This window comes from Zeugodacus cucurbitae, chromosome 2, assembly GCF_028554725.1.
Source record: "Zeugodacus cucurbitae isolate PBARC_wt_2022May chromosome 2, idZeuCucr1.2, whole genome shotgun sequence".
In the NCBI taxonomy this organism is placed as follows: domain Eukaryota; kingdom Metazoa; phylum Arthropoda; class Insecta; order Diptera; family Tephritidae; genus Zeugodacus; species Zeugodacus cucurbitae.
The window spans coordinates 43,402,702-43,417,301 of NC_071667.1; the positions used below are offsets into that span (position 1 = coordinate 43,402,702).

At 31.4% G+C, this 14,600-nt stretch overlaps 1 protein-coding gene and 1 long non-coding RNA gene across 3 annotated transcripts in view; one reads left to right on the plus strand and one right to left on the minus strand.

Moving 5' to 3' along the window:
• Nucleotides 1-832: 832 nt before the first annotated feature.
• Hey_0 (transcription factor cwo) overlaps nucleotides 833-14,600 on the plus strand; it is a 30,342-nt gene continuing 16,574 nt past the window's right edge. For both annotated transcript variants that reach the window (XM_011194308.3, XM_054235380.1), the window contains exon 1: nucleotides 833-2,918. In XM_011194308.3, the coding sequence (XP_011192610.2) occupies nucleotides 2,860-2,918 (59 nt within the window). In that variant the 5' untranslated portion in view covers nucleotides 833-2,859. The remainder of the gene's footprint in view (nucleotides 2,919-14,600) is intronic.
• On the minus strand, nucleotides 2,571-5,435 carry LOC114804750 (uncharacterized). Its single transcript, XR_003752878.2, has 2 exons — nucleotides 4,839-5,435; nucleotides 2,571-4,740 (listed from the first exon to the last, which is right to left on the minus strand). It is a non-coding gene; the product is annotated as an uncharacterized LOC114804750 (long non-coding RNA).

The following is a 14,600-nucleotide window of genomic DNA, read 5'->3' on the forward strand; positions in this document are numbered from 1 at the left end:
CGCAAACGTCATATTTTGTAGATGCCAGACCGCTTATAATAGTAAAAATGCCTTCAATGGACTTAAAACATAATAACTTTTACTTATTTTTCAAGGGTATATCTCGAACGTATAACGAATATGAATATAGAACAAACATATGAAAAGTAATATTTTGTTTAAAGAAATGCGAAAGAGCGCAAATCTGCTTTTCCCGTGGTTTTTTTTAGCAATATCTACTTTGGTGTACGTCTGGCAGTGTCAGTGTATCTTCATAGCAGTAATATATGATTATTTCCACATGGCAACAATCGCTCAAGTCGATTCGGCTTTTCATATCGAAATGCACGTACCCTACAGGAAAAGTAGATATTAATAATATACAGCTCAATATCTTGAATGATATTGGTACAAATCTTATAAGTAATACTTATATAAAAGTATTATTACTTAAAAGGTGTATACACGGTTCTTGTTAATGATTTTGTGAGATATTTTTATTAGATTTGAACTTTTCTTATGATTAAATTAGTTAAACATGAAACTATTGTGTTCGTTTAACTGCCAAGTATTATTATACATAATATACATAGCAATTAAAACTGTAAACCATATTATTTTTTATGTTTTGCCATATAAATATAACGAATTACGTATCAGTCCATAACTTAACTTTTAAGAAGCGATAGGTCCAAGATGAGACCGTCGGTCATACCTAAACTACATTATAGTTGTTACAAACGTAAAACTAAAAGTAAAATCATTCATTATTAACATTCCCTACAGAGCAAAGATGTATTCGTATATACATATTTATACATAAACTCGTCTTACGTAGTAACTTTGCTGTTGGTGTAGTCATAGTCGTAGCTGTGTTGCGTTTTGTCGCGTTCGTTGCTAAAATTTTGTACCGTGTTGTGTCTCGTGTTAATTTTAGAAAATCCGTCCAATTCATTTGAATTCAGACAGTGCTGGTACACGGGAGAGCGTTTAGTGGGCGCGCGATATATAATACCTTCATTGCAAGTGAAAAGCAGAATCAAAATTGACCATAGCCGTGTTCTAGTAATTTTTGCTTTAAAATAGTTAAATATTGAATTTACGAAAAGTGAATTTAAAGTTCAATTAAAACAGCAGAGTGTATAAAGAAATTATAAAGTCACCACATTCCATTGAATGGCAAGTGGTTGTAAGTTAAAAAAAATATATGTAAATATACATATAATAATATGCTGAGCAACTGGTGTAATTCCAATTGGAAAATAATTATTTGTACTTGTTAGAGAAAGAAAGACGACAAATAAGGAAGAGAGTGGCACGTTTTGTAAAACTGGACAAAAATACAAAGTACAAATCCATCTAATATAAAAGATAAAGCGAACATTTCGACAGCAAACGTAAACGTGACAAATTGTGAAACGTGTATATTATGTATATAGAAAAGCTTTCCACTAAGGAAACGACAGAGAAGTAAAGTGAAAAAGTTCGTGTGCTACTTGCTGTCTCAAATATCTTATAAAAATCACGTTTTCGACAGTATTCTTCACGTTTTATTTTTGTAAATTAAATTTGGTGTACGCGTAGCGACTGGGAGGCGATTCAAGGTTTTCGTGTGAAGTAAACCTGAAAGAGGGAACGAAAAGCGAAAACAAAAAATAAAAAATAAGTTAACTTGTTGAAAAGCAAGACGAATAAGTAAAATATTTCGGGCGGTGTCGTTCGGTTGCTGTTACTGTCGCAGTTAGTGTTTCCAAGCCATTGTTGCTACCCCTACATTACTTGAATGTGAATGGAAAATTTCAAATGAAAACCGACAAATAAAGCAGACACGGAAAAATTAAGAAAATTGTAAATATCGCCTAGCAGTGGAAATGATTAATATGTATAGTGGCTTTTTACAAAAAAACTGACAAAAATGTATTAAAAGGATTACCACGTTACTGATTAAGAAATCTAACTACAAATAAATAAATGTCCATATACATATGTATACATGTGCGCCTTGTGAAAAATTTTTACCAGGAGTGTTGGTATTAGTGAATGTATTCACAGATAAGAAAATATAAAAATACGTTTTATTATCTGAAGAGTCTTATCAGTTTGGTCCAGCTTTTTCACAAATTTAATTTAAATACATGTATTGCCTTCCTTACAAAGATGCAAAACATAGTGAAGTGAAGTGAATAAATTGTATTGAAGAATAAGGAGTGAAGTTTTAAAATAATAATACATTTGAACATATGTATGTGAAATGTAATGTTTATTTTAGACAAAAGGCGCTCAGGTTATGATTTAAGTGCCTATAGCTACAGAAATTACTTCTGGATATTTTAAATAGTCCAAAAAATAGACATAATGCGAGTATTGTTGTAAAATTTGACATTGTGATAATATTGTACCTGCTCCAGGATTTGGAAACATTCTACATTTCGCGACCAATCCTTCTCAACATTCATATAAAAATTATCGGTATACAAAAGTAGTAAAGTAAACTACAAAGATTACAGTCGTTGAAAAAACCGCAAACCAAAAAAGCAATTTTTGTTCCAAGCAAATTATTGAAAAATTTTAAAAATTGTTGAAAATATATTTGTGTAGTTTTATTAAAACCAATAATTGCTACCACAACTAACACAAAAAAAAATAGGTGTGAACCAAATGTGTTGTGGTTGCACATACATCCAGTGCTCCAAAAATAAATAGAAGTAACTGAACAGGAAATCCAGTAACACCTTCATTACGAATACGTCCAAAATTATCAAGAACACCCAATTGGTCGTTCCATCTACTGCAATTGTCGACTCCAGTCAGCTAACAACCATAGTCACCATTCCACCTCAACTGCAACCAGCTCACAGGAACAAAATTAAGTACGAAGTTATGGAATCGTACTGGAGCGAAGCAAATGGACACGCTCCACATTCGGTTAAGTATGAGAGGTAGGTATGAACAGTTATTTCAATTTATTATTTTTTTTCTTTTTCAAAAATCATTCCAATATAAGTATTTATAATTTTATTTCAATTAAGTAGTATTAAGCACAAATATATGTAAAAAAATTGAATGTTAATATAATATATAATTATTAAAACAAAAACTAAAGTTTCTTTATACATGAGCCAATGTACAAATATAACTTTATAAATATGCATATTTGTAGCTAAATTAACAGATTAAAATGGATTGAATAAATTAATGATGCAAATATTTTTAAAATAAAGTCGAAGAAGGAAATTCAAAAAATTCAAGCACTCAATTAAACAACTAACTTTTCGTTCTTGTTAAAGTTGTATGTATAAAGTTACTTTTGCCCATTACTGTACATACTATCAACTGTATTACAAACTTAGTTAGATGTACTGAAATATCGAGATATTTTTATAATATTTGTTGATATTCATAAAAGTTTAATACTTTGATGGTTTATCTATCATAAAGGAGTTGAGAGTGTCAAGAAGGAAAATAGGGATGTATAATTGTATAATGTATTATACAAATAACTACAAAATTAGTTTCAAAAATTTTCTTTAAAAATTCATCATATTAACATACACACATATATATGTACTTATTCTAAATAAACTTTAGACGACGCAAACGACGACATTTTTGTCATGTTGTTAATAACATGTAAATGGGCTGGGAAAACGTGGGAATAATTAAAGCACTTGTAACCTCAAATAGTTAAGTGAAACTAAACGCACGACATGTCAAACGTGATCGGCGTTACGCGACACCAGCGGCTTTGTGTTCGTTAATGTTCTTGTTATGCTCGTATGTTCAAATTGTTATACGTCGTGTATAGCGGGGGAAAGGTAACCTGACATGTTAGCCAACAGAAAACGACGCAACGACATTAAGCAGCTAATACCCAGCGATTGAATAACGTCAATAGACACATAAATGTCCAAGTAAATATGTACTTGGATATCCGCGTCAATACAATATTATTGGCATCATTACTGACGACCACATCAATTAACAGTTTAATATTAATTTGTGTTTTTTAATATTTTCAATTAATATTTAAACTCTCTACACTTATATATACATACACGTGTATATGTATACATTAAAAAAGTTTATGTATAAGCTGCATATTAAACTATGTACATACTTGGATCAGCAGCGGTGGTAACCAACATAGTATTCAGTGCACTCAGAAATTAATAAGTGTTATATTTATAGAAACAAATATAAATGCAGTGTTTGCGTTACGCGACTCATAAATTCCTTTTATTTAAAAATGTTGGTATAATACTATACATTTTATGTGTCTGTATTTATAAATATATATATATATACGTGTATAATACCCCTGACAGACGGTGTACATAATTCAGTACGTTTAATAAAGTGTGTTTATACGATTGTGCCAATATGCATATTGATTGGCTAAGTAGCCACCTATCGCCTGATTTTAATTTTGAACCCACGCAGCACTCGAATTCGATATGAGTAGGCGAAAAGGCGCTACGTCTCTCATTGTTAAAGCTATATACATATATATGTTATGTATGTATATGTTTGTTCGTTTGTTGTTTGCTTTTTTCAATATGTAATTTATATACACCTGTTTATGCATATGTGCGAACATATCTACTTGTTTATTATAAAACTCAGAGTAAGGAGAGAATAGAACCGTCATGTTTATATATACACGCATATGTAGACTATGTACTATGAAACAAGTAGACACCCATTTAGTTTTGTTTGCCTGTTGATTTTGAGATAGTTGTTTATGGATTGCACACGTGTGTCCTTTAGAAGGTCATAGATGAAAAATATCAAAACAAAGAGGCAGTTGCCTTTAACACACAAATACATGTTTAAATATATAAATATTTATACATACGTACGTGCTTACTTGTCGACCGCATCGAAATTATAGTCACTGTTTTGTCGGCTGATGAATTTTGTTTTATTTTTAGCCTTTAAATATGTGTGGCTATTTTATCACATATTTTTTTTTTAAAGATTGAAATAATCTAGTGTTTGCTTTATTGAATTAAGGAATTACTTTTGCGGATAGTCCACATCGTTTGTTGCCATTTAATTGTTGCCTTTAGCGGTTTGATGTATTCGCGTCTCAATCTGCTGTAGCTTTTTGGTTTCAAATAATTTTGATTAGAAAGTAATTTATTCATTAAAAAAGCAAAAAAAAAAATGTGTTTACTGAACCATATTATTTTTTAAATGGAGCTTACCGCCATTGCTTATGAAATACAATAAAAATTTCGTAAAAAAGAGAGAAGTAATACTCAAGCAAAGAGCACGTGATCATAAAGTAATAATGCCAGAGTAGCCACCACAAATTTACTTAGCCTTATACATTTTTATTATGGCTTGTATGTGTATATATGCATATACATATGTGTGTGTATGCATATTTATACATATACATATGCATATGTAATAAGAGTGTTTATGTATGTATTGATATCAGACTTGCTGATTAAAAGCATGAGTGTACATAAACGCATATGTATATAGTATATGTGTATATTGAATATACATGCATATGTACATATAAGTAAATAACCACTGTGTATCAAAATACACTTCGAGTTCGTTCTAAACGATTTCGTTATCACTCGTGTTGATGTTGGCTTTTGCTGATAGTCTCTTATGATTGCAATTGTCTAACATCAACGTATAGAACACTCATTGGTTTTTATTATTTCGTATGAAATTAGTGTGTATGCATTACTTAAAAAAAAGCTACATATGTACATATACTTAAAATGTGAATCACATCTGCGATGGTGAAAAAAAAAATAACAAGTAAGGAAGGGCTAAGTTCGGGTGTAACCGAACATTTTATACTCTCGCAATTTCTTGATGTAATTTTATAAAGACAACACAATTCGACCCATATATTCGGTATAAAGTTCAATAGAATAACGAAAATCATCATAAATAGTATATGGGGGCTGAGGTAATTCCTAAACCGATTTCACTCGTTTTCACCATCAAGATACAATGTATCGAAGACTATACGCTCACTTAATTTAATATTACTTATAATTAGGTATATGGGATCTGGGGGAAGTTATGACCCGATTTTTACCATTTCATGTACAGAGAGAAACTGTTATAAGAAAAAAATTCAGAGGGAATGAATTACATTAAAATATCTGAGGGATTTACCTATATTTTCGGTGAAAAATTAACCTTAGGCACTGAGTTCTTCATGTTTGATATCAGGGGCCTTGAAAAGTCATGGTCCGATTTTGACAATTTTTGCACAAGTGATGTCACAGCTCAAATACAGTATTTGTGTAAAGTTTTATTCCGCTAGCTTCATTGGTTCCTTATGAATACATTATAAAGTGAACGAATCAGATGGAATTCAAAATTGGGTTATATGGGAAGTAGACGTAGTTGTGAACCGATTTCGCCCATATTCCACCCGTGCCATCAGGGTGTCAAGAAAGTGTTATACACCGAATTTCATTGAAATCGGTCGAATAGTTCTTGAGATATGGTTTTTGACCCATAAGTGGGCGACGCCACGCCCATTTTCCATTTTGTAAAAAAATCTCAGTGCAGCTTTCTTCTGCCATTTCTTATGTACAATTTGGTGTTTCTGACGTTTTTCGTTAGAGAGTTAACCCACTTTTAGTAATTTTCAAACTAACCTTTGTATGGGAGGTGGGCGTGGTTATTATCCGATTTCTTTCATTTTTGGACTGTATAAGGAAATGGCTAAAAGAAACGACTGCAGAAAGTTTTGTTTATATACCTTTATTGGTTTTCGAGTTATATACAAAAAACCTATTTGGGGGCGGGGTCACGCCCACTTTTCCAAAAAAATTACATCCAAATGTGCCCCTCCCTAATGGGATCCTATGTTCCAAATTTCATTTTCATAACTTTATTTATGGCTTAGTTATGACACTGTATAGGTTTTCGGTTTCCTCCATTTTGTGGGCGTGGCAGTGGACCGATTTTGCCCATTTTCGAAGCAACCTCCTCAGGGTGCCAAGGAACATGTGTTCCAAGTTTCATTAAGATATCTTAATATTTACTCAAGTTATCGCTTGCACGGACAGACGGACAGACGGACGGACAGACATCCGGATTTCAAATCTACTCGTCATCCTGATCATTTATGTATATGTAACCCCATATCTAACTCTTATATTTCTTGGTGACACAAACAACCGTTATGTGAACAAAACTATGATACTCTGTGCAACAGGTTGCGAGAGTATAAAAATTTCATTTCACTGACTTTAATACATACATACATATGTACATATGTATGTATAAATATGTATATGTGTATATATACATGCACGACGGCAAATATAAAAAGCTTGCGTAAACTTGTACCGGTCAAGAAAACGTGATTCAGTGCCAGTTTTTAATATTTTTTGTTATTTATATTTATATAATAATTCATTTATATATGCATATATGCATGTATATATAAATATAATATATGTATGTATGTAAATATAATAGGTGATGGAAATAGTAAGTTCCATGCAGAATCATCTGAAAGAGACTGGTGAATTTAATAATGTCTTCATACCAGTTTATACAAAGTTTAATTATTTCTCTACATTGTTTGTAGAATAATTTCCGTTTTTCATTGTGTGGTATGGTATGAACTTATCAGCTGTTGTTGTTTGATTAAATATACATATATGTATGTACGTACGTAAGAATGGTAAACAAATGTGATAACATACTTGTTTCTATATGCTGATAATCCCTGAGATTTTATATGTACATATGTATATACACAACCGAGAATGACAGGAAAGATAAAGCTACGAGATTTATTTTTAATCTGTATCTTATATTGAAATACTGTTATGTATGTATATGCATATATGAACATATGTTCCTATTGCAACCGTGTTGACATGTTTTACACTCAGCACTTCGTAAGGTTATAGGGTTTCTGGCGCAAATTCTTGAACTTGTATTGCAAATGCGTAATTAGTAACGAATAAAATATATATATATATATATGTATATATATATACATGTAATTAATCTGGATAGTAGCATATAAAGTAATGATCTGATATACACTTCTGAGCAAAATAATAGGTGTAGTACACAGTTTGTACATAAATTCATAAATGCAGATCCGTTCGGTTGCTCAATACTTTAAAAATTGGTCGATTACAATGTACATTGATAGTCGCAGTTTTCTCCGCAACCAAGAATAACCTCGGACCTATCCCAATACCCCATAAAATTTAAGAATTTTCTATATTTAAATTCTCCGAAAATGCACCGAGATTTTTAAAATTTTAATTTTTTTTAATTTTTTAATTTTTATCAGTTCGTATTTTTTGTTCTTTCCGTAGAAATTTATGATATCATTTTTTTATAAAATTTGATCAGCTTTGAAATCACTGCTAAATGTCGCACATACATACATTTATTTTTATACTCTCGCAACAAAGTTTTTAAGAGAGTATAATAGTTTTGTTCACAAAACGATTGTATGATATAGAGTTAGATATGTATAGAGTTATGTATACCATAGTGATCAGGGTGACGAGTGGAATTTAAATCCGGATGTCTTTCTGTCCGCCTGTGCAAGCTGTAACTTTAGTAAAACTGAGATATCTTGATGAAACTTGGTACACGTATTTCTTGGCACCATAGGAAGGTTGCTTTCGAAGATTGGCAAAACCACTACCACGCCCACAAAATGGGGCCAAAAACCATTAAAACATAAAGTGTCATAACTAAACCATAAATTATGCTATCAAAGTAAAATCAAAGGATTGTACTAGGATGGGGCATATTTGGATGTAATTTTTTTTGGGGAAGTGGGCGTGGCCCCTCTACTTAGTTTTTTGTACATATCTCGTAAATTACTAAACCTATATCAACCAAACTCTCTACAGTCATTTCTTTTAGACACTACCTTATACAGTCCAAAAATGGACGGAATTGGATTATAACCAAGCCTACCTCCCATACATAAGTTATGTTGAAAATTACTAAAAATAATTAATTCAGTAAAGAAAAACATAAAGATGATACAGCAGTGCTGCACTCAAATTGGTATACACAATTTTAAATGGGCGTAGCTCCGCCCACTTATGGGTCAAAGATTATATCTCCGAAGCTACTCGACCAATTTCAATGAAATTCGGTTCATAATATTTTCCTGGCATCCCAATGATATGTTTTGAAAAAAGGCCAAATCTGTTCATAACCACGCCTAATTTCTATTTACCAGAACTTTGAAGTTCATTTGAATCTTTTATTTTTATTTTAATAAAATGTTCGGTTACACCCGAACTTAGTCCTTCCTTACTTGTTGGTATATGCTTTTATGCAAACGTAAAAGCCAATAAGTACTTACAAAATAAATTTGCATAAATAAATGTGTGTTTTTTAAATTTACATGTTTCGTACCAGTAGGAGCCATTCAATCAATCACACGTTTATCACATTTTTCAATACAAATGTGTGACTTCAAATAAATAGCAACAGAAAAGAAAGATTGACTCGTATTATTAATGGAGTGAAGAATTACTACTTAATTTGTTTTGCAATTATTTTGACCAGCAATCAAAACATCATCACGATTCAATGAAATTGCAGATGTCAGAATAAACTGGGAAGAATCGATTGACCGTTTCAATTGGAAATATGGTGCACATGTGAGTACAACAGAGCTAAGATCTTGGGGTTTGTAGCACGTTGAGCACAATTGTTTTGCGAGCATTAATCGCAACTACGACATTCAATTGTCTCTCGTTGTTTTCGATTTCGGGATCTTGCCAACAACAGTAAAGTGTAAAGAAAACCAAAATGTTTGAAATTTCAATAAGTGTCAAACCATAAATGAGTTATTGGCGTTGATGATATTCAATGACAGAAAAAGGAAATATGCGAATATATATACAGTAGTTTTCCGAAATAACGAATATTCGTTTTAACGAAAACCGCTTATAACGAACAAGACATTTCTTTCCATTGAGTACCTTAAATAACGAACATCGGAGATTTGTAAGTAAGAAAACATATGTAGAAAGAGTTAAAAATAAAATAAAATCATGGTAAAAACATAACATGAAAAAATTCAAAAGAAATGTTCAAGTTGAAAAAAATAGTACAAAAAAATTATTGAATTTGATAGAAAAGCTTAAAATTATTGATCAGCACTTAACGGAAGTATAAGTGTCGGGATTCTGTAAAAAAATTAATTGAAGTGACCATAGTTTCGACTATATAAAAAAGTAATGTAAACCTTTTGAAAAATATGAGCTGCTTCTACAGAAATGAAATAGGTGAATTTGCTGATTTTGATTTGGTCCATTTTGGAAGAATTTAGCTGATAAAATATATGTACACTCTGTAGAGCACCAATGAGAAAAATATCCAAAGAAGGGACTGTCCTTTTATGCAGCAATTTAAGTAGTATTAAAAGGATAAAGGCAGCAAAGAAGAACAATATCGATTTCAAAAAGCTTATTGTATTGATTGAACTTCAGGAAAGAGCCATCTTTGTATTCAACGAAGCGACGATTGACCAAGTTTTTAAATGGCTATCGAAAATTACGGATCTTACATTGCTAATAAAAAGTATTTTGATCTCGCATAAAGCGAATTTGCTTTTTAAGTAAATTTTTGAATTGTTCTGTTATGTTTTTCTTTCGTCAACAAATAATTTAATAAAACAATTTTTTATACTGTAATTTTCGGATATTTAACTGATTTTTATTGAAAAACATTCCTATAAGTGAGTTCTCGAATTAACGCAAAATTCGACATAACGAACAGGTCTGACAATTAATGTGTTCGTTATTCCGGAATACTACTGTTTATTAATATCTTTTTGATATTAATTTATATCGCGTATCGAGTTGCCAAAATTAGTGCTTTACTTGCGCCTGCATGCTGTTGAATGGATTATATTTATTATAAATGCAGGTGGAGGTATGCAGTAGGAATGTGTGTGGTATTGATTTGCTGACGTTGATTCAAAGCTGTTGAAATTCTTATGGTACCGAATACCCTTCCTGCGCTACAAACGTAGATGACTAGGGCGTTGGGTTATGTCGTTTGAGTTACACTTAGCAACTAATCAACTAGCTCAGCCAACACGTTTACAAAATCAACACATACACACATACATGCATACAAACCAATTACAACGAATACAGCACAGCAAAACAGTAATTTTTAGTGGTGTTTTAAGACAGAGTTTAAACCGGTTTTTATATAATAAATTACAATAATGTTTACAGTGTGACTTACAGAGTTTGTGAATGTGGCGCGGTAAAAAATCTATTTATATAACAGTTAAAAATGGTTAAGGTGAAAATATTTTATGAAAACGGCAAGCAATGACTTGACACATTCCAGCAACAGGTTAAAAACTTAAGTATGCAAAGTTTGTGGATAATAAAGCAGAGAGGATTTTTGGGAGCTTTGTACAAAAATATCAACAACGTTTATGCATACGATTTTACATAGGATTGACTTTATGGAATATTCCAAAGATTCTCCGACTACCAATGGAGTAATAAATAAAGTGAATATATATAAGATGACAATCACTTCACTACTGCAATTGCTATCTATTAGTAAAATAATTATTTTTCTTAATTTCTTTTTTTATAAACAATTAAAAATCAGAAATAATTTTTTGTGTTATAATGAAGGAAATTAATTATAATATCTGTGAAAATTTTCAAATGTTGTTGTGTAGTACAGTTGAACTTCCATAACTAGGATAAGGTATATGTATGTTCAATTCTATTCTGGTTAACTATTTGATAAAGTGAAATTATTTATGGAGAAACTAAATACAGTGGAGCTTCCATAACTCTAACTTTTATAAGTCGAAGGTCGCCATAACTCGAACTTTTAAACTGGCAATAGCGTTTAGAAATCAAATTTCATACAAATTTCCTTCCATAACTCGAACTTCTATAACTCGAAGTTTTCCATAACTCGAACTCTTGAAATGGCAACAGAAGTCAATTTTCATACAAATTTCCTTCCATAAATCGAACTTTTCGACCAGGGCAAAATTCAAAAATTTAAATTTTACTATCGAGGCAGAATTTTAACAGTCCTTCCATATCGTATGGGTGCGAACAAAAAATATGATATTATACTTATGGGTTGCATAAATCATCTAACAAAGACATGAGATACAGTTGTCAAGAGCCAAACAATAGCAAAATACAACAAACAAAATTAAAGAATACTTGTTTTAACATATTTAAATAAAACGTTTTGCGAAGTAAATAAATAAAACTGGGTAATTTTCTGCCAAAGTATCGGGATTAATAAATCAGTTATGATCCAAGTAATTAATTTTTGTCGTGAACGATAAGTCATAAATTGTCTGGCAGATTAATACATTTTGTATTTATTTATTTCCCAATAATAATATTTTTGCTGAGGAATCAATTTGAAGTTGTATGCGATTGAAGTGTTTCAACATTTCGACATAAAATGTTTTGTATATGCGTTATTCTCATTGTGAAAAGTACATAAAGATGTCAAAATAATATGCATCCAATTTGGATCAAAGCGGTCAAAGAGTAGTGGGTAGTGTTACGTCTATTGTCTATTTTTTAGTGAAACCTTTCTCTACAATCTCGAGAAGACTCTACTACTTTCCAAGTTTTCCGTTAGCTTTAGTGTTTTGCGATAAATAATCCAAAACTTTATCTTTGGTTTTTTCTCGCGAATTTATCAAACAATTAACCACATATACCCTAACATACTACGTGACATGATATTTTTATATGTATAGATATGTAAGGGCTTAGAAGCTTTTAAATGTGTTAAAATAAATACATAAATACAGATAAAACGTGCCAACTCACTTCATTGGCCTTAAGCACAAATAAATACGTTTTTAGTCAGTATGTTCCATACATTCATAGATATGTATGTATGTACATATACACGAGGGTTATCTATCATACAGACGTTCGTATAAACTATACAAATAATATTTAACAAGTAAATGTTTATCATAGACATACATATACATATTTACTTACTTAGTATATAAGTTAGAGACACAACGTCAGTTACGATATTAATTATGATGATGCATTATTATACGCTGTTGTTAACCAACACAAATTGTAGTTAGGCATATTAGCAATGACGTTATACATATTGAAGTAAAAAACAACCTGTTTAAGTATTAAAAAATATTTATATACAAATGGAGCAAGAAACATGACTTTTAGCCCCGACTGTCATCATACCGGTAAACTTACACATATTTTCATAAACATACATACATACATAGGTACATATGTTTGCTTGAATACACGTTTTGTTAACTAACTAACAACTAGTCTTAATTTACAACTAGTATGAACCGCAAGACCAGCCAGTCACGATATTGCCTATTTACCGCACAATCAAATGCCGTGTTGCTGATGCCCAGCGCTCTGACGTCTGTAATATTGCGGTTAAAAGTGTAACGATCTCATTTTAGTTTAGAACAAATTCGTATGTACGTGACTACTCTAATTCGAACTATTTGATATTGTAAATTGGGATTGTTCAGGTCCGTGGTGTTTTTATTAAGACAATTTCTGATGCTTTACTGAGTGTGTCAAGTTTATATTTTCAATGTACGGACAGCGTTTGAGGCGTTTACAAATTAAACTGAGTAATTAATTCGAAACTAATAAAAATTTGATTTTTTTACCTTGATGGGGTCTTGATTTCGCATTGGTCAAGATTTTGATTCACCATCCACTCTTGCAAAAAGTAAAGTTCATTATAATGACGCTCACTGTAAATGTACATACATACGTACATTAACACATCCACACGTACAATGTTTATCACCACTACAAATAAATGTTGAAATAAAATACAAAAATATGTGTGTATGTATGTTATAATCAAAACAACTTTTATAATGGAATGTTTTGGAAAATTTCGAAATGCAAAAGCTACGATTAACACGAATTCGTGCGCATACATTGTAAATACACATGTTCGCCTTCGTCTATTTATTTATGTATGTACATATGTATGGCAACTCGTGCGCACAACTGTATAATCAAATGAAATTTGTGTAGTACTGCGCGCCGCCTTTAGTAATGGCCACGAATGTGTATACATTCCGGCATTTTAGATATACTCGTACATACATATGTACATATAGTATATACATGTTTTTAATCACACCATCACGCGTTACGATTGTACGACTAGGCTTTCAACGTTGCTGCCGTAAATTGAAAATAACAATATCACGTGAATTCAAAACTCAAAACTGCTGGAAGAAACGAACTGCCAAGCAAGTCAAGTGATGTGGTCAAAGTACGAAATGAGTGTATACAAACTACACTCTGTTGCAAAATTAAAATACCGATCAAATTATAGCCCTTAAGGGGTCAGGTAGTTTTCTGGCGTTGAGAAAACGGTTTTTCGTACGGTTTTTTGTTTAATATATACAATCATATATTTTATGTAGATACAGTCAAGCTTCCATACCTCGAACTTCTATAAATCGAACTTTTGAATTAGCAATAGAAGTCAAATTTCATATAAATAACCCTCCGTAACTCGGAAGTCTCTCTAACTCGAAGTTTTATGCTGACATGATTCCGTCCTATACAATGACCTACGATTAATGCAAAATA